This window comes from Malaclemys terrapin, chromosome 10 (assembly GCF_027887155.1).
Source record: "Malaclemys terrapin pileata isolate rMalTer1 chromosome 10, rMalTer1.hap1, whole genome shotgun sequence".
Classification (NCBI taxonomy): Eukaryota; Metazoa; Chordata; order Testudines; family Emydidae; genus Malaclemys; species Malaclemys terrapin.
Window position 1 is genome coordinate 68,058,697 of NC_071514.1, and position 20,648 is coordinate 68,079,344.

General features: G+C 39.9%; 1 protein-coding gene across 3 annotated transcripts in view; it reads left to right on the forward strand.

Moving 5' to 3' along the window:
• The window catches only part of BMERB1 (bMERB domain containing 1), a 112,740-nt gene that overhangs the window by 2,285 nt on the left and 89,807 nt on the right, over positions 1-20,648 (forward strand). The window contains exons 2-4 of one of the 3 annotated variants that reach the window (XM_054041189.1): positions 1,618-1,688; positions 2,998-3,027; positions 3,197-12,113. The exons of 1 other annotated variant lie outside the window; for it this stretch is intronic. In XM_054041189.1, coding sequence (XP_053897164.1) covers positions 1,618-1,688; positions 2,998-3,027; positions 3,197-3,376 — 281 coding nt within the window. In that variant the 3' untranslated portion in view covers positions 3,377-12,113. Of the gene's footprint in view, positions 1-1,617; positions 1,689-2,997; positions 3,028-3,196; positions 12,114-18,265; positions 18,530-20,648 lie in introns of those variants that run through there. One more of the 3 variants, XM_054041191.1, reaches the window with a different exon arrangement.

The following is a 20,648-nucleotide window of genomic DNA, read 5'->3' on the forward strand; positions in this document are numbered from 1 at the left end:
ATAGCAAATATCAGCATTACACAACATGTTAGAAACTGAACTATGCCAGATCCAGTTTTAGGAATATACACCAGTGGTGGAACACTGCTGTTAGAGATGGTGATAATAATATGTAACCTTAACAAACCTAATGAATGTAAAGACTTTAAAAAATGAGTGAGATGAGTAGAAAGAGAAATAATTTAAGAAATCATTATAGAAAAGACTAGTGTAAAATGAAACTATCATTTAATTTAAACCATGTGTGGGATAAGAACTAAGAGCTTGTCTACTCATGAAAGTTCATCCAGAATAAGGTGGGCATGTGAATTTAAAGTGGACTAGCTATTATTGATTAGCTCCATGTGTGGATGCTCTTATTCCAGAATAAGTGAGCCTTAAGCTGAATTATTTTATATCTAAAAGGGATTACCTAAACTGCACCAAGGCACTCTTAGTGCAGAATAAGAGTATACACACAGTGAGCAATAGCTATTTTTGGCCTTTTTTCTATGTAGACAAGCCCTAAGTGGTTAGACTCTTTTAACATTGTAAGTATCATGAGATTCTCATTTTATGGTCAGACAAACAGATCATTCAGGGTATGATTGGAAGTAAATGAAGGGAGGAAAGACGCCCATAGCTAGTACAAATTTGCCTGTCATCAAATGCTATCTGCCTAGTCACCATTGTGAACAGATAGATGCAATGAGGGGTACTGTGAGCCGCTACCTACCAGGCACACCATGGCATGCAAATAGCCATTATAGTGGGCCAATCCTGAGTTGTGCTGACCATCTTCAACTCCCATTGGCTACTGTATGTGTATATTCATAGATTCGTAGATTTTAAGGTCAGAAGGGATCATTATAATCATATAATTTAACCTCCAGCATAATGCAGGCTATAACTTCTGGTTGGATTAGAGCACATCTTTTGGAAAGACATCCAACACTCCCAAACTCTATTCATGGTAATTTGTTCCAGGGGTTGATTCTCTTTACTGTCCAATATTTGCATTTGTCTAACTTTTAACTCCCAACCATCGTTGCACGTGCCCATCTCTCCTCTGGATCAGGCTCCTTTTGTGTCCTATGACAAAGCTCCCATGTGTATATTCCTAGGAGCATAATGGGCAGTAGATCAGCTAGTGTGTGTATAAATTTCAAACTGCTGTCCACAGTATATTAAACAAGTACATTTTAGAGCAACTCTACTCTTCAGATCTACACTTTGGAGTTAATCAAAGGTGCTGTTTATGATGGCAAAAAATGGCATTTTGACCACTTAGTCAGCTAATCCTGAGCAAAATGCTAAGCCCTGTCTATACCATGGTTTCTACTGCTGCTACTGTTGATGAATTATCTACTTCATTTTTGTCACTGTAGATGCAGCATAGTAGATTTAGTTTGGATCACCTCTTTGGTATCACCACTGAAGATTAAGAGAATCAGATCAGGAGATGTGATATAGCAGGATAAAGCAGCCATGCAGAACATTTGCTCTTTATTATCACTCTAACTTCTTTCTTTCAAAGAGACTTGTAACATTGTGACAGAATGTGAACATTTTGATGCAATAAATAAATGTTGGACCTTTTTGCAATCTTTCTGATTGTCCTAAATGTTTTGCTAGCAGGCATGAGTATACTTCAGGGGAAAGAGAACATTTTTTCCGACTGTAAAAAGAAATTCTGGAATACATATAAGGTGAGGCAAATAGTTGATTAATCTCCCTGTTAAGCAAAACAATTAATGTTATTGAATGCTACAGTTAAATCAAAATAGGATGCTAGCTTCCAACATTGTTTGTGTTTTAGTTCTGCTTCCTCTCCATTCTTTTGTTTTGGGATTCTGTGCAGGGGGCTCCATGCAAAGCTGCAGTAACACTGAATTATAGGTAACCAGGTACCGCTACCATCTCCAGTTGGGCAAACTGAGTCCATCCTTAAATTGTACAGCATATGTGTTTACAAATGCATCTGATTCCGTGTCAATTACAGTATCCACAATGTAATAAAGACAATTATACTCAAGAGCTGTAATACCATTTATCTTGAGAAATAACCATCAATAAATAGTTAGATGTACAGTTGGCACCACTTTCTTGAACACCTGTTAATAACATTAGTTACGAAGACATCTTTTTTAGTTATCAGTTTCACCCTGTACTTTTCACTGACAGTTTTCCCTTCTTTTAAGAACACTTTTAAGACTACTGATGTCCAATTTTAGCTCATTTCTCTATGTTTTTCAAAATGGTAGATAGGTGATACTAACAAGTGTGGGTTAAAGCCAGCACAAATCCTAAACCTGAGCAAATCAGGGACTTTCAAGATTTTTCAGGCTTTGGAAGAAAAATATATAGAGAAAAAAATTAGCAGGATAAACATTGCAACAAAGTCAGCATTTCACTTCTTATCCTGGAACTATTGCACTATGAGGATAAAAGGGCATTTTTGTCACCCTGGAGGGTGTTCTTATAACCAGTGCCCACTATATCTTTGTAAGAACATTTGGTTTAACAGTGTCCTTCTACTGATCTTGCTTACTCTGAGTAAATTAATTAATCAGTTCAGCTCTAAGAAAGGGGTTTACAGTATATGAGCAAGTAGAAGGAGCATTGCAAGTGTGAAATAAATATAAAGTTCAGTGGTATTTTTCATTCACAGCTGAAATAAACATTCACTCATTTAAACATTTGTTCAACCATCTGGTAAATGTGCTTACATATCAGGGATCACATGATTTTGAAGTTCGCATTGTTAGATTTTTGTATATAAACCGAGGCAGAATAATCTCTTAGACATTCTTAGGGTAGCAGCTGATGGGGGTTATTTGCAGTTCTAATATTGCCACCTCTTATTTGAACCACCTAATTTGAAACTGAACACCTTTTATTAACTTTGTTGAGGTATTTCCTAGTCCTTGTTAAATACTGTCAATAAAAAGGAATGCTTGAAATAAATCATTGTAACTGAAATACATAATAGTAATTAGTCCATCACTTTCATTTCAGACTGGGCTGTTGTACTGGCCTTTTGTGCAGGTGAGTTTCAAGTTAACATCAGTGCTAACTCAATAACCTTTTCTTAGCCATACAGTCCTATCCTACGTTGTGCCCACCCAATGCTCCCATTGAAGTCAATGGAATTTTTGGGTGTGTAAGGAATGCAGGATCAGGTCCTAACAATGAACTCTCTCTCTTTCCAACACAGCTTTCAAACTTCGTTTTGGTCCCTGTTTACCTGAGAACAGCTTACACTGGGCTCTGTGGCTTTCTCTGGGCTATCTTCATTTGCTTTTCACAACAGAGCGGTGATGGCACAGCAAAGTCGGCTTTTCTGTGGTTCCAAAGAGAGAAGGTCAATGCAGATGGAGAACCATCAGAGAAATGAGAAAGTTGTTTAATGGAGTATTTATTTTAAATGGTTAAACTGTGCTTATAAAGGGCAATGAATTGCACCGCCAACTGATTGCTGTGTTTTAAAATGAATCTTCATCCCAGGGCTCAGTGGTCATTATATACAGTGCAATACTTTGGTTTTGCACCTGTTTGCACAGAAAAGAGGCCCATTGTATATTGCTGTTTAATTATTTTCATGCTGGCAGCTAGTCTCCTCTGTGGACTCTAGCCACTTGCTTGTCACAGTGCAGCAAGAGCATTTGCACAACATGGTAGCCAGCCTCATTGGGGAGAGATATTAGCTGTAATTTAATTTTCAAGCAACTTCTGGTTGCTAGAAAAGGGGGGGATAGAACATTAAATCATCAGTGTTTATACTTGCCAGTTATTATGAGAGCAAGATTCCTTTTGCATTCACTGGAGTTTTCTCTGAATTGCAACCTATGGTACTGAATCTATATTTATTCTGAGAAAAAATTGTACTCTTTTTTTTTTATAGGAACCGATTATAACATTTTTAAACTCTTGCCTTAGCCTGCAGTGAGAATTTGTACAAAGACAATAACTTAGCCTTGCAAAATTTACCAGTCTAAGCACAAAAGGAATTTGCTCACCCTCTACAATGATCAATGACAAGGAAAAATTAATGAATTTTGCAAGACTGATGTAGCAGTTGAATTGTTGTTGCTGTGTGTGTATTTAATATCCTCAAGATAATGAAGCAATTAAAAGATGGCTTTATTTATTCTGATTAGTACTTTTAAAATCAACATTATATTTGGATATTTGTACTCCTTTTCAGTAAGATTCATAGTGTATGGAGTATGGATGAATGTGTATGACAATACATAACACTCAAAAGCAAATTAGAAATAATGTGCTCAAATTAATGCTTTTTGTGATAATTCTATTATAGGTAATGCTTTTATTTTTATTTCTGCATGTGCCTTAAATGTATAGTGATGAACTGCATTCATTTAAAAGAAAGGAACTTGGGAGGAGTGCCACTGCAGGGAAAATAAGAGCTGACATTAGGGAAATTGACAAGGATTTCAAGAAAGAGTATACACAATCTCTATGTGATCTGCGGTAAGATGCGGAAAGCATTCCATTGGTGATCGTTTTTGAACTTTTACCAATAAATGTGACAGCTATCAGGATTGCAAATAATAAGAAATAAAATTCAATTTGATATCAGATTACTAATCCCTCCTACAGAGTTGAAAGACAACACCATCAGTTATTTTCTGTTCCCTGTTTCTTTACCTTGTCAGCATGCACAAAATGGAAAATGTTGTTAAGAATATAGTTCTTGGAGAAAAAATGATGACTGAGATATAGTGTTGCTTTGCTGTGTGCTGTAACAATATGCCATGTTCTACCCTTGAAGTAGATGCAATTTGTTAGTGGATGAATTGATTGATATATAGTTTTAATTGTTAGTAAAATTTGTAATGAGTGGAACACCCCTCTTTTATTTTTAAAGCTTTGAATGTTTATACAAGCTGTCCATTAGCGCTGTATACTTTTCTGATGCCAGTTATTCAGGAACTTGGCTTAAATAGGATTTTTGTCTGGGTAAGGACTTCAGGATTTATCTCCATGTTTCTCTGTTTTCAGTATACAGAAAGGTAGTTCTTTGTTCCTTTGCTCTTTTGTGTAATCACACTGGAGCATGTAGTTCTCATGTTTCAGTGAATTTAAGAATCTAAGTAATCCTTTTACTCCCTCCATTTCTCTTGAAAAGTTGCTACGGGCTACATAAGTAAACTAATCTCTCTTCCTGTTCTAAAACCTCTTTGTAACCACAAGCTTTGGCAGTTAGAAGGAGTGTTTCAGGGGCGGGAGATGCAAAACAATGTGGCTATCTTGGGCCAGATCCTCAGCTGGTGTAAATTGGCATAGCTCCTTTGAAGTTTTTGGAACTCTGTCAGTGTACACCATCTGAAGATCTGGCCCCTTTACTTTTTGGAAATACTATAATTTCTTACCACTTTATAAATTAGGAGACTCTAATATGACTTTTCCTACATATGCAGGGCTAATGATTGGTGATACAGTACTTATCAACAAGAATATCTAAAATATCAAACCGTGGACCAGCAGCTGGGCAGGTTTGCCCTCATGCCTGTTTGGATGCATGTTTCATAGGTGGTCCCAGAGAGTCCACCTAAAGGAGCTGCAATAGACTTAATGCCAACTGAACACTACACAGAATTCACCAAAAAAGTATGGCTAGATATAAGAAGTCAAGGTGGTACTCGGCAAACGGAGGGAGCTCTCTGCCATCAGCTATCAGGCATGTATTCACATGACACCTCCATTTCATGGGGTTGTTTCTAAAATCAAATGAGTAGAGAAGACAAATTCTGACCAGGTGTGACAGCAACTCGGTTTTATTCAGTGTAGCTGTGTAGCTTATACAGGGTCTGAATTTGGCCAAATGAGAATTTGAAAGTCTGTTTTCCAATTACACTAATTAAAAAAAAATTGTACTGCCCTAGATCATTTTGATATCTGAGTCACATTCTGCTAGGAGTTCAGGCTAGTATCTAGAAAAAGCCCAGAAGAAGGTCTGAGTTTTTCCTGCCCTGGAAAGCAGCAGCCACTGACGTTGTCTAGAACCTTAGGTTTCACAGTATGATGCATGAGAAGCTGCTTGGCTCAAATATGTACCATGCTGATGGGCACCATCTAAGTATGTACAGCATATTAATAATAATATTGATGCCACATTTGCAACCTAGAAAGCTTCTGCCTTTTATTAAATAATAAGTAATTAATATATTTCCAGAAGCAAGCATGGACATCCATGAGGAAAGAAAGGCATAAAATGAAAGCTTCAATAGATGTGTAAATCAACATGCAAAGGCTAGTGGTGGTGTGTTAGAGACTGCTAAATTTAATCATTTATTTGTGAAATTCTTGAAGAGGAAGCTGTCCAACGGATTTGAGGCAGTCTGAAGTAAACAACATGCAGTACAATGGACAACAATTTAAACTACTTGTGCAAATGCCTGTGGGTTTAGAATTGGTTGTAATCTCTCAAGAGAAAGATCTATGGGTCATTGTGAACAGATCAATGAAGATGCTTGCTCAATCCATACCAGTGATTAAAAAAGCAAATGAGACAATGGATTATATTAGGACAGGGACAGAAAAAGATTTATTTCTGTGAACCCATTCAAAGTAGTAGATATTTTATATAATGATATTTATAAAGGAATACATTGGAAACATACAGTGGAAACATTTTGTGCTTCCCTGAATGGAAATGAGTTTTGCAAATAAAACCAAATCTGCAAATTTTATAACATGAGGCAGAGCAAATTTCACAAAAAAGAGGTGCTGGAATCTTCCTGTATTTGGAGATGTTTGTTTTGGTGCTTCATAATAATACATTAACCCTTTTCTCTACTGGTTCTATAAGTCATTTGCTGCACTATCATCACTCCATTGATGTCAGTGTATTATTGGAGGTACCTGGCAGATAGAGCAGCAAAGGAAGTATATTTCACACCCCAGATCTGTAATACAATATGTACAGATTAGCATCAGTCAAAAAGTGTTAGTTTTTAAGATATACTATGCACAGTTCATAAAGTAGGTGAGTGCTACTTGTGCTAAAATGTGTGTGGAATTCAAGCAGGAAAAGAGAATGCAGTGAAATAGCTTGGGATGCTTGGCATTTTATTAAACTGTTTATCCATCCTTCTCATGCAAATTGCATTTCTTTCTTGAAATGTACATCATAGGGCTTCTGTTGAAGAAAACAAAAAGGTTGATTATTATTATTTAGAGGTACACATTATAAACAGATTTGTGGAATACAGTGGTCTCCTGATCCACTTGCCTTTCACTGTTCTGGCTCTGCAAACCAGGAAGAAAGGCAGCTTAATCAGCTAGTCGGGGATTCCCCCATTGCAAGTGTATCTCCAAGTGGCACAGAGCTATGGTCCTGAGGCTTTTCTAAACTACGCTCTGGGCTGACCCCAGGATTAGAGAAGAAGAAAGGTTGATTAAAGCCATCTTTGCTCATTCTCTCCTCAGCTGCACAGTGGGGGTTATGGCCCTGTAAATTTAGTTGCTTATTGTATTTTACTACAGATTAACAGTTGCTACTGTAAATTATTTTTGTATATAAGCATTAGAGATGTATCAGATGACCATGATAAGGGAATACAACAGAGGTAAAGTTGTGTATGTTACAGGTTAAAACAGAAGATGGAACTCTTTGGGACTTCAGATGTCTTTCTAGGGTGAAGAGAAAGTGGTGCAACCAGACTTAGGGAACTCCCTCCTGGAAATATATGGATTAGCAGCAGCTCTGGAGAAAATTCTTTCAGACTTTTCAGAGATTCAGTGATTCCAAGGCCAGAAGGGACCACTGTGATCATTTAGTCTGCCCTCCTGTATAACATGAGAACTTCCCCAAAATAATTCCTAGAGTAGTGGTTCTCAACCTGTGGTCCACAGACCATGTCTAAGGGGTCAGTGAAAGACTAAGACTGAAAACTGACTGAACAGAATTCAATTATATATACACACAATAGATTTCCAAAAGGTCTGTACCGCCTTTCGAAAATTTTTAGGAGTCCGACAATGAAAAAAGGTTGAGAACCACTTTTAGAGCATATCTTTTAGAAAACATTCAATCTTGATATAAAAATTGCCTTTGATGGAGAATCCACCATGACCCTGAGTAAATTGTTTCAATGGTTAATTACCCTCACTGTTAAAAATGTATAACTTATTTGACTTATGGTGAGAGAAATCAAGAGTCTCAAATGAAGACAAAAACCAAGAGAGAAAAATTATTGCATTTCTCCATACTGAAAATGGGTCAACAATGTACAAGAGATCAGTATGAGAGGCTGTATCAAATACACTGGAGTCTTTTTTTAATGAACTCACATATAGTGAAAACACCTTTCTAGGGAAGCACAATGGAAGACCAAAATGGCCTCCCATTGTAATGTGCAAATTCCAGTTCTGGTTCTAGTGAACCTCTACTCAGAATGAAGTTGGTTCAGTGAGAAATAGTTTCAATATAAGAGGGCCCCACTGTAGTAAGTGTTTGTAAAATGAAGTGATTACAGTGTAACACCAGTGTCTAAGGAAAAAGCCAGATTTACCTACAGTGTATAATGTGTGGAAATATCATGAAGCTAGAATGACAAATGTGAGAATTGGAACAGTGTTAGCGACATAATTACATTGGAACTTCCATATAATAAGTCTTTGTATTTATTTCTACAGCATTTTTCATCTGAGCTGCTCAAAGCCTTTTACGAATGTTCAGGGGGGAAATCCTCTTCTTAGCAGCCACCCAGAGTAACTGGGCTGGGGACTGATGATCTTTGAGGGAGCAGAGATAAGTAATCCTCTCCCAGAGAACCTGCCCCGAGGCCCATTTCCCAGTCTCAGGAACAGAGAAGTCTCCACAGCTCTTGCAGCCCACTCCAGATGTGTGTGGAGGCAGGGGAAGGATTTGGTCAGTGACCCAATGATCCTGTACCCAAGAAGCTGAGCACAGAAACACAGCCAGTCTACGTTGAACAGGGATATGACACACACAGTTTCCAACCCACATGAACTTCCAAAACCTGTACACACAACTACAGGGTTCAACAGCATCTGACACTCTTCCGCCTGTGGAGAGATGGCAACTTTTGCCCTGAATTAGTTAACCCTCCTAATGCCCTTTTCTGACTAGTTGATGGCTGGGGAAACTGAGGCACAAATTATTTCACCATGCTCATACAGTGAGCATATGGTAGAGGACACTCATTCCCTGACTCCTATTCCTGAGCTTTTATCAGAAGACCAGCTTTCCCCCCCACTGCACCTGTGTTAGTGATGCCACAGGCTTTTTAGGTGGAGATTTCTTCCCCTTACTTTCACGTTTTCCACTAGCGCATGGCTTATGTAACATCTTCAGTCTTTCTCTCACCCTCGTTGAATGGCTGAGATTGAGGAATCTACCTTTCTGGCATTCCTCTACTGCTTGTGGTACCATTACTCACCATTACTTTAACAGCCCAATCCTACAGCCATAGCTCAGGCAAAACTGCCATATAATTCAATATGTGTGGTTTGTCTGTATTAGGATTGCACGCTCAGGCCCTTGATACAGTCTTGGTAATGATGGAGTTTGATATCTCACTCTTTGAAATAAGCACCACATTTACGTATCTAATAAAATATGCTCAGCTGCTTCCATTTCATGCATCACATACTTTTATTTTCACATCCAAAGCACAACAAGATTATTAGTTGTACCTGAGCTGCTGTAGAAGGCCAGTGACATTGATTGAAGGACTTTACGTTAATTACATGCTCAATTGATAACGGTCAAAATACATAGTGATGAGAGACTAGTAGAGTGTAGTAATTACATCTGATGTTATGTGGAAGTACTTGTACTGTTCCAGTGCAATATTTCTCTTGTTCTGTAAGTAGGATTCTGAAAATGGGACATAGGCCCATTCAGTCACTTAGAGATGAATTTTTAAATGTATTTAGGCAGTTAAAGATGCAGATAGGCACTTAGTGGGATTTTCAAAAGCTCGTAGCCCCAATTCCCACTGAGAGCTCAGTCCTGCACAACTCCCAATGGGAGTTAGGGGTCTAGGCGCTTTGAAATTCCCATTAGGTGCCTATCTGCATCTGTAGGTGCCTAAATAAATACTTTTTACAATCTGGCCTTTAGACACTTGTGAATATCCTGAGAGACATGGAGCACCTGCAGCTCCCACTGGCTCAGAGGAGTACAGGGGCTACTTTGTGTGTCTCTCTTGGTGCAAGCATCCCAAATGGAACAGGTAGGAGGTAGGGTCCTGTGCTGGCCCAGAAAATGGACTGGCTGCATTTAGTAGATCATGTTGCACTGTCCTCACAGATGATGTAGCTTGCATAGTCCCATATTCACCAGGCTGTTAAGGGAGGAAATTACATCTCCTTTAGACCTGTGGGGCTGTACAGTTCCACATTATCCGCTACTCAGCCCAGTGAATAAATGGCACGATTTGACCATCAGACTGAAGCAGGAGATTGGAAGATTATAGCTGCCATTTCAAGGTGAAGGAGAAAAGAGAATGCTAAGTGAAAGGGACAGGCATACCTATGGTATTGCATGTGTAAAATTGCTCTTATACTGAATTGGGTTTTTTGTTGTCCTTGTAGTTTTATTTCTTGTGGACCAGCAACAAAATAACACATCTTTCTTCTATGCCTCCGGGCCTGTGAACGTTTTTGAGCTCTCATGTAAGATCAGCCCTTGTGCAGGGGAAATGGATGTCCACATGCAATTACCTTTAATTTTTGGACTTTCTAATGCCAATGCAGGTAAACTCAGGCCCTAAGTGAGATGGCAAAATGATACTATGTTGGCATGTTTTATATGACTTTTTATTTTAACAGATGTATCTGTCTATTCAAATTCAGTACACTATTGTACACTTCTGTTAGTATGCAACCTATCATATCCTAGACCCTGTATCTTTGTGTAATTCAGGAATCTGTTTTTCTGTATATCTATTACCACCCAACACCCATGTAAAAACTCTGCTGCAAGATAATGGCTCACCTACATGACAAGGTGCTGAAATTGGTCCGAAGATAGAAAAATGTGAATATTATACTGAGGACTCTATTACCGTACTATTTGTAATATATCCAACTTTTACAAGTCAAAGAAAAGTACAGATAATATGATGGTTTTTAGTGTACTGCTGTAAAATTTACAATCAAAGAGCAAAGTGTGAATGTAGCACGAGTTTACTACGAAAAATAAAAAGTCAGATATCTTTTGTTGTGGTCCAAAGTACTGCCAGGTGAAACTTGGTCATTAAGCCTCAACTGGTCTACTCAAACTGTTTCTGTTCTATCTGCCTGGACCTGCATATGCCCATGTATATGGAATACCAGTTTGTACTTCTAGGGCTCCTGTATTTTGTATTCTATAATCTGACCTTTCACACAGAATGGAATCTGAGTAAATAGATTTTTTTTAAAACGCTGGTGTGGTCTCTATTATTGATCTCTCTGCAACCTTTGCAATCAGACTTTGTATAGACCCAGACACCAAACCCCTGCCTTCAAACAAACCATTCCACTTAAACAAAAACTCAGCATAACCCACCATATTTTGATGGTTTCCATCCAAACCCATAAATCAGCTCAGCTTCTCTTGAAACCCAGTTCAGACGCAAAGGTTTATGAGGCTTGGTCAACCTGGTCTGTGTATTAGGGGCTCAATCCTGCAAGAATCTGAGTGCTATAGCCCTGATCCGGGAAAGCCTTTAAGCACTTGTTTAATTTTAAGCATGTGACAATGGACTACTTGTGCTTAAAGCTGAATGCATGCCTAAGGGCTTTGCTGGATTGGGACCAGAGAGTTCAGCCCCTTGAAGGACTGAGCTCTAGGTTAGTGATAACAAAATGAGACCTTACGTGGCCTGGCTTCACACAGATTCAGTTACAAGTCAGAAAGACTGTGGGACAAATTCATATGTGAGGTGGCAAATTTGCAGATTTCCCCCCTAGAAAAACAACTTTGCGAACAACATGGTGCAATATTAAATGAAGAAAATGTCCACTAAATTTTGCCAGTCATGTCATTTTTTGCTTGGCATTTTTTTGGTAATGTCTCTTGTCATTTTTCAACAGAAACTGTACTTTAAATACAAGTAAATGGAAATAATAAAGAATTACTAATTAAATGCTCAGTTGTTTCATTCATTCTTGATTAAACAGGTAGTCAGTGACATGTTAAACCCAGAGGTGTATCCATGTAATAGTTCACATTCCAAGCATTAATCAAAAATCAAGAAATCAGAATAAGATGACATGTAACTCATCATTAATGCACACATGCGCTGATCCGCATCTTAAATTCAAGGAACTTCATATCTCCCTTTAATATGCTCCTTAGAATGCCTTGCCATACTGCCTTTAAACTACAGAGTACTTTTCCAATCCTGGCAGAAATGTAAAGCAGCAGTGGGAAAGGAGTAACACTCCAGTTATTTACCTGCAATTAGTCTGAATTATATATGAAGTTATTTTAGCCTAAAATACATTTACAGGAATGACTAATGATAGGAAAAGCCATGTACATACATAAATAAGGCAGTAACTATTCATGGTATGGGAAAGATTCATAATGAGGAAGTAATATCAATACTGATACATATATCAAAGGGGTAGCCGTGTTAGTCTGGATCTGTAAAAGCAGCAAAGAGTCCTGTGGCACCTTATAGACTAACAGACGTATAGGAGCATGAGCTTTCGTGGGTGAATACCCACTTCTTCGGATGCAAACATGAGCTCCTATACGTCTGTTAGTCTATAAGGTGCCACAGGACTCTTGCTTGCATCCGAAGAAGTGGGTATTCATCCACAAAAGCTCATGCTCCTATACGTCTGTTAGTCTATAAGGTGCCACAGGACTCAATACTGATACATGATACACATTAATCTACCATCCCTGACCCTGATCTTGCTTAAGGATCTGCTAGAGCAGTGGTTCTCAAACTTTTGTATTGGTGACCCCTTTCACACAGCAAGCCTCTGAGTTTGTCCCCCCTCTTATAAATTAAAAACACTTTTAAAAAATATTTAACACTATTATGAATGCTGGAGATGAAGTGGGGTTTGGGAGTGAAGGCTGACAACTCGCAACCCTCCCCCCCCAAGTAATAGGGTGACCAGATGGCCTGATTTTATAGGGACAGTCCCGATATTTGGGGCTTTGTCTTATATAGGCTCCTATTACCCTTCACTCCCTGTCCTGATTTTTCACACTTGCTGTCTGGTCACCCGACCAAGTAATAACCTTGAGACACCCTGAGGAATCACGACCCCCAGTTTGAGAACCCCTGTGCTAGAGCAGACTCCTGCATCCCTGTGGACTCCCATGATGTGCAAGGGGATCAGTGCATCTAAGAGTTCTTTCATGACAGCACATAACTGAACATACCCTGTTTCCCCGAAAATAAGACATCCTCCGAAAATAAGGCCTACTTACAGTTTTGCCTCTCGTTGTAATATAAGGCATCCCCCCGATAATAAGACCTCCCCGATAATAAGGCATCCACCGATAATAAGGCATTTTTCATTTCTGAAAAATAAGACATCCCCTGAAAATAAGACCTAGCGCATCTTTGGGAGCAAAAATTAATATAAGACACTGTCTTATTTTCGGGGAAACAGGGTAGTTATAAACTGCAAAAAGATACTAAGCTACCTCTTGCCCCTCTATTTTTAATTAGGATTTATATACTCTGAAGAAACAAATAAAATTTACTTTTGCCTAATATTATACATTTTAAAAGAAAATGTGATACACACAATATCAGAAACAAAGAGAGGAAGAGCCCTGATTTTTATAGGGCAGTAACATGAATCAATGACATGACTGGTATCATATACACTGGCAAGATCAAACTGTGTTATAATGTCATTGGGGGCACTGAAGTATTATACCCCAATCTCCTTACATAGTAAATTTGTCTGGGTAGACAGCTCATGACATTATGGGGACAGGAGATTATGTTTAATGCGGTCTTGTTCACAGATCCAGTTTCCCAGGCTATTGAGTTCATGTATGCTATACGTTCATCTGTGTCGAGGAATCTGGTTACAGCTCACTTGGACATGTCCCAGACTTCATGGACACTCTGAAAACACAGGCAGGTCCATTTTACCCTACAAAATTGAACCATTGAGGGAGAATTGACATGGTTGAAATTCAAGTGCAGATGGTACCAGTGTGAGCAGGAATTATTTCATGTAAACTGTGCTGCACTGTGTTTTGGAACAATGCTGTAAAGCTCTCTAGGGTGTTTGTTTTTATATTCTAGACTCTGTAGCATGGTTTGGCTAGCAAGTTGCTCAGGAAACAAATCCCTGGCCAACCTAACTAAGAAACTATGGTAGAATTGTGTTAGTGTCAACAACTTGTTGCTAGCATGGTTTCAACTATAGTATAGACAGGATATAAAAAAATCTGCTGGCCTCCTCCCACAAGAAATTAAAATCAGACACGGAAGTGTAAAGTATACATGAATATAAGCAAAAGATAAAATACTTTTACATATAATCCACAATTTCATTTTACTTCACTAGGTCAAATTTTGAAATGTAAATTTTAATGACTAAATATAAACCTTTGCAGAAGCTTTACCACTATTTTTATGATGTTGGAATGACTGCACTGTCTGACAAAGAACAGTGACCCTACTTCCTGCTTCCACTGTGGCCAAGAACTAGCCAGATCTGGCCCTTGGAGAATATCATTGGTGTAATCAGATTGCCAGGATAATATAGACCTGCCTCCCTCTCCCCATTATGCTAGTCATAAGGCTATGCTAGGAGCTTTCCCAGGGAACGGGCAATGAAAAAAGTGCTGCTGTGATCTGGCTATTCTCAGCGACAAAAGTTTCTTGTGGACCATTACAGCTGAGTGTAAATTATAGCAGCCCTCTGGCTCCTCTAGCTTTTACCAAAGTTCAAATCATCCCCCAGCCGGCCCAGAATCTGTTATCCCATAAATGGGCCATGAAGTACTTTTCCCCCTTGAGCCAAAGCTCAGAACTGGGGGTTCAATGCATTTGTGATAAACATCCAGGAAAATATTGTCAGCTGGTTTTAGATTTGGTTTCAAGAAGGATATGCCTACAGCAGCTTAAGCATATTCCAAAATGAAAGTGCTTGATGAAAACAGAATATTTTTTCCCCAGACGTTAAGGAGGCCAACCATGAAACAAGTGTAGCCAACTTTTCTGCTAAATCTCATTAAATTAACCTGAGCAGTAAGTTGCCTATAGCATCCACTTGTGAGACCGGGAAATTAGAGACAAACCATTCCCTCCTGTGAAAAAATACCCCAAGGAAATAAACACTTCTACATTGTTGTGAGGTCTTACAGTGGTTTCTTTGCTGTATCATTCCTTCACTGAGTTGGGATTGAGACCTGTGGAAAGAACAAGGTCTCTAGTACCCACATAAGCAGGGAATCTGTGGGAGCCTGAAGCAAAAAAAATCAATAGATCCCTGACAGCTATGTGAAGCCAAAGATTATTCACACTCACTTTCTTCTACCCTGACTTACATGGCATGCTGCCATTCTCTGAGTAAAGAGCAAACATTATATATAGTGTCTTGGATGCTGCAGGAGATCATTGGTATGTACTGGATGGAAAGGGGGCAATAGATTGGCACACACAAAAACTGTCCAATTTCAAATGACTAGCCACAGCACCTGATGACATTACTTGATGAATAAATCATTTTAGGAACTGGCAGGGAACTAAAGCAGTCAGGTGGTATGATTTCATGAGAGAAATATAAATCAGACCTGAAGGACATCTGTATTTTTCTACATCTCAAACTTCTGAATAACTAGAATGAACTGAGATTTTCATAGTTTCTTTCCCCATGATGCATTCAGTAAAAGAGAACAAACCTTGTGGGCATAAGAGTAAATATCTTTCTGAGGTGCCTTCAAGGGCATCATTAGCTGCAGGGAAATTACTTCCACTGCAAATGATGCCATATTACAATAGCAAAAATGCTAGAACATAAGCAACTTAATTTCTTCCGAACTAAGACCTCAATCCTGCAAATGCTTGCATGTGAACTCATCAGGACTACTCAAATACTCACATGTGTAACTGTTTGCAGGTTCAGCCCTAATGTTATAATGTGGATGTATCAAAGGTAAGCAGGTGAAAACACACTATCAGAATATGATTAATTGACTGGTATGCTCTGTCACCTACAGTTCATTTCTCAAACTATCATGATTTCTTACTACTGCTAATCCTTTTTTCTTTCAGGTTAACAAACTCAGATCTTAAAATATTTGATTATTTTCCTAGACTCTTTCTTTATCACATAAAGAAAGCATTTGGGTTGCAATTATGAAAAGCACCCAAGGGATGGATTAAACCTAAATGGGGCCCAGATGCATCCACATATTGGCCCTCCTCCCCACTCAGCCTCTATCTCCTAGTCCAAACCTGGCCCCTATCCCAGATAGGCTTTTGTCTTCCTCCCACTCCTATGTTCTTCATTCCTCCAAGTGAGTCAATACAGCCACCCTCAGGCAGTCATATAGTCACCCAGTTAGCTGTGCATTGTGCTGCCACCTGCTACGCTGCTTCTGACTCACAGCTCTGTCTGGGCTCCTTCTCACTAAGGGCCGAAATCTGCCAGGACTCAGCGTTTCTTAGTCACTGAGACCAATTCCAGAATGTCTGGGACCCAAAATAGTCCCAGCAAATCTCCACAGAATGCAGATTAGAGGGAAGGAGCCGGGTGTCCTGCAAGCCTTCTAAAATATTGTCCAAATAATTCTAATTTGCTAGCTGGCTTCATTCAGTGAAAAGCAGAAACGCAACTAGGCAGAGATTCTCTCAATGCTACAATTTTGAATTTTGCTTTTTCTGTGCAGCCCCTCCCTCTCCAAAATTAAAAATAACTCCCGCAACTCTGACTTCAAAAAACCCATAATCTTTTGAAATCCCTTCCACACACTTTCTACACCCTTTGTATGTCTGTAATTGAAAATAAACACTCAGAATTACTGGAAATCCATCAGTTGTCATGAACCAGTCACTTGATCTCTCTTAGCTTTTTCATGTATGTGTTCATAAGGAGACAGTGTCATTGTGGTCCAGTGGTTAAAACACTGACTGGGGAGGCAGAAGACATCAGTGCTGGTCCTTACTCTGTCACTGACTTGCTGAGTGGCAATGGGCAAGTTAATTAACTATGCTTTGTCTGGGCTTCTCATCTGTACAATGAGGGTAATACCACTAACAGTAAAGTGCTATGGGAGCTTTGGATGAAAGGCACTACATCATTGTAAAGAGAAGTGTTAGAAAATTTTACCCACTCACCACCACAATAAAATAAAACTAATAATTGCCACAGTTGGAAATTAGCTTCCTGCATAATCATTTCCTTCTCTTCTAATCCCAGGAGACTGCACAGACAGTGAACGTACATGTTTATGAGAAATGCAAAACCACATCATTTGTTTGGGTGCCATCCTCTGGCTTTTGCTGAAAGTGAAGCTAGAAAGCATGGAGCTCTGCAGAACTCTTGCAGAGGCTGTTGAAATGCACATGGAGGTGGGGGGAGAGGGTTTACTGTGAAAGTAAAGCTTAGCTCTCCATGGTATTATTATTTATGAGGTGTAACGTGCACCTGATGTGCTCAGCACTGCACAAGGCACAAAAAGAAAGACAATCCCTGCCCTGAAGAATAAACCTCTAGTCAAGGGTTCATAAACCTGGATTCCAGGGTCATGCAAATGTTCATGAGGTCAGACTCTCCATGTTTCCTAACAGAGCATTTACCTGGCTACTCCTCTAGAAGGAATGAAGATGGAGAGTGACCAACCCAGTTGCCCTCCAAAAAATCAGGAGCTGAAATGGACATGAACAGAAGGTGATAGAGGGTGGGGGTTAGGCTAGTTATGTATATGAAGGGGAGAGGGGAGCTACCCAGTGCCTGGTGGGGAGAGCAGCTTGGGGGAGGGGGCAGGAGATAGGACCATAGAGATGGGCTTTGGAGGGAGGTTCCTTGTGAAGTGGGAAGCCTCCTCCTCCATAACCACTTGGGGGATGGGATATTCAGGCAAGGGTCTTCTTCCTTTGCGCCCCTGCCTGGAAAATACTATCCCCAGCCCGTGTCCTCCCTAGCCTGTGGCAGAATCCCTAGCCAGTGACCGCCTCTCCCCCGTGGCATGTTTTTTTCCCATTGTTTTCCTGCCTCCCCCTCCCCTTCTCCCTTGCTCTCACCCAGCGCTTCTGTAGACAGCATCCTCGCACTGAGCATGTGCGCTGCATCCCTTCCCCTCCTCCTCCTCGGGTACCAGCCCGGCGACGAGGTGCAGTGAGCTCAGCAGCGCCTTCCAGTCCAGCCCAGGAAAGGGCTGAGCCGGAGCCCTGCCGCCCCGGCTCGGGGGGAGTGAGCCGGGGAGCCCCATGCACACAGACTGCCCAGGCAGTAGCCATGCACTCAGGCGTGGAGTTAAAGAGAGCCATCTCTGCCAGCATGGAGACAGAGAAACCAATGAGACGCTACGGGGCAGTGGAGGAGACTGAGTGGGAAGCTGAGGGGCTGAGGAGAAGTAAGTGCTTTGGATTGCTAGTGCAAAGGATGAAAACGCGGAGATCCCCGCATCAGCACTTTAAACCAGAGGAAGGAGGGGGTAGAGGGAGAATAGCGATTTAAAGGGACATTCTGTTTGATCGCTATTGTGTTCAATCCGCACTGGGTAATGACCTGATCCCCTTAGCTTAGATTGGGCAATGCATACATACATGCAAATGAGCAATGTGGTCTTGGTAACAAAAGGAAACAGCCTTTGCTTTGTTTGGGGCTGGGCAAGGTTTGTGTGATCATTTTGCCCATTGAGGCTGGTGGGAGGGAGCCTCTGCTTTCTGAACTGGGTTGAGTTCCAGACAAAGGTCTTTCCCTCACTGACCCTAAGAATGGACAGGGGCTGGATTCATTCTAAGGCAGCTCAACTCACTTTGTTATTTCATTGAAAAATGGATCACTGACTTAGCTCAATGAAGTGCAGAGATGTTATTGGTTTGGAGGCTGTGGGATGGGGAAGGATAATGGGGACATTAGTTTTCTCTCGATGTCTATACAATGTGATTTAATATATGGCATTTAACAAATATTGGCAGCATTTTATAGGCTTCATGTTTGAGAGGCACAGGTGACATCCATATTATTCATTCCTATGTTCAGTTGGAGGGTACTGAAATACTGTGCTTCATTCAATTGTATACTAATGGATGTACTGTAGTTATTGGCTCAATAAAAGCTCTCTAGTGCAAGAGTGCTCTTCAGTGAAATCAACATTTTTCAGAATGCAGCAGCTGACACATCCATTCCAAAGTGCTGATGACAAGAATAGGTATAGAGATAAATGCTATCAATTCAAGCTGTCAGGAGGACTCCTGACTGTCCCAATACTAGTAAATGTTACTCTTTTGGTGGCAGTCACCTCCCAGCACAACTTGATAAACCTGTAAATTCCCTCCCATTTTCTAAATAACCATTTGTTGCTAACATCCTTGAAAAGGAAGTCACTGAAAAGCTGTGCATTCGTTGCAGGACAAAATATATGATAAGTTCTAGCAAGGATTCTGATTACGCTCTATGGAGAAAGCTTTGTGGAGAATGAAATGTTTGCAATAACTTCTTTGTTTAGACAGGTTGTGGGCCATAATGTTTGCTGGTTTCCAAGATCTGTCATCCACCTTTTGATATTGTGCATCATGACGTCTTGATAGAATATCTTTAATATCTTTGGTTTGCAGCAACTTGGTATCATATTTTATCCACTGCTTCCTGCTTTGCTCAAGTTTCTAAGATATTGCAGTGTTCCTCAGGGCTGTGTGTGGGGTTCTTACTTTACCTCTGGCTTCAGTTTTCCATGAATATGTTATCACATAGATCATATGCTGATGACAGTGAAATCTAACTCTCCCACACTCCTGATGTTTCAATTGCAGCATTGGTTTTGTTGCAGTGCCTGGCATAGGTTCAGGACTGAATGGCTCAACGATTTCCCAAACTGAACTGAACAAGACTGAAATCATGTTGGTTGACTCACATACATGTAACAGTTTCTACTGCTTCTGTGGCATGGAATAGACTTGTGCTCGTCTCCTTGTTTCTAAAAATAAGACTCTTGGTACTGTTTTAGACCCAGATCTTGAATGTTAGTGACCATGTAGCATCTGTAATAATGATAATAATTTGTACTTATAGAATAACTTTCATCCAAAGTCCACAAAGAGCTATATTACTACCATTCCAGTAGCTCTACACAGTAAACTCAAGCTTAGAGAGGTGACTGGCATGATTTTCAGAACTGCTGATCACTTATGACTCCCACTGAATAGCAACTTAAAGTCATAGAGCAACTCATTGGCAGAGTAACTGGCAGGGAGGAATAGAACCCAGGTGTCCTGACTCACATCTCCAGACGCTAGCCAGTAGAGCTCCACTGCTTCACACTAGCCCCTGTTTATTGAGGACTTTTTTTTTAAGTCACTTGAAGAACATTACAGATTATATCCCAGAGTAATACTGAGGTGCTAGTTTGTTCTCCAGTCACCTTGAGTACTATTATGAGGCTTTACTATTTGAATAATTGATCAGTTGGTTCATAGGCTTCAACTTGCTTAAAATATTATAGAGAGGCTATTTACAGTAGCTGTTCTAAA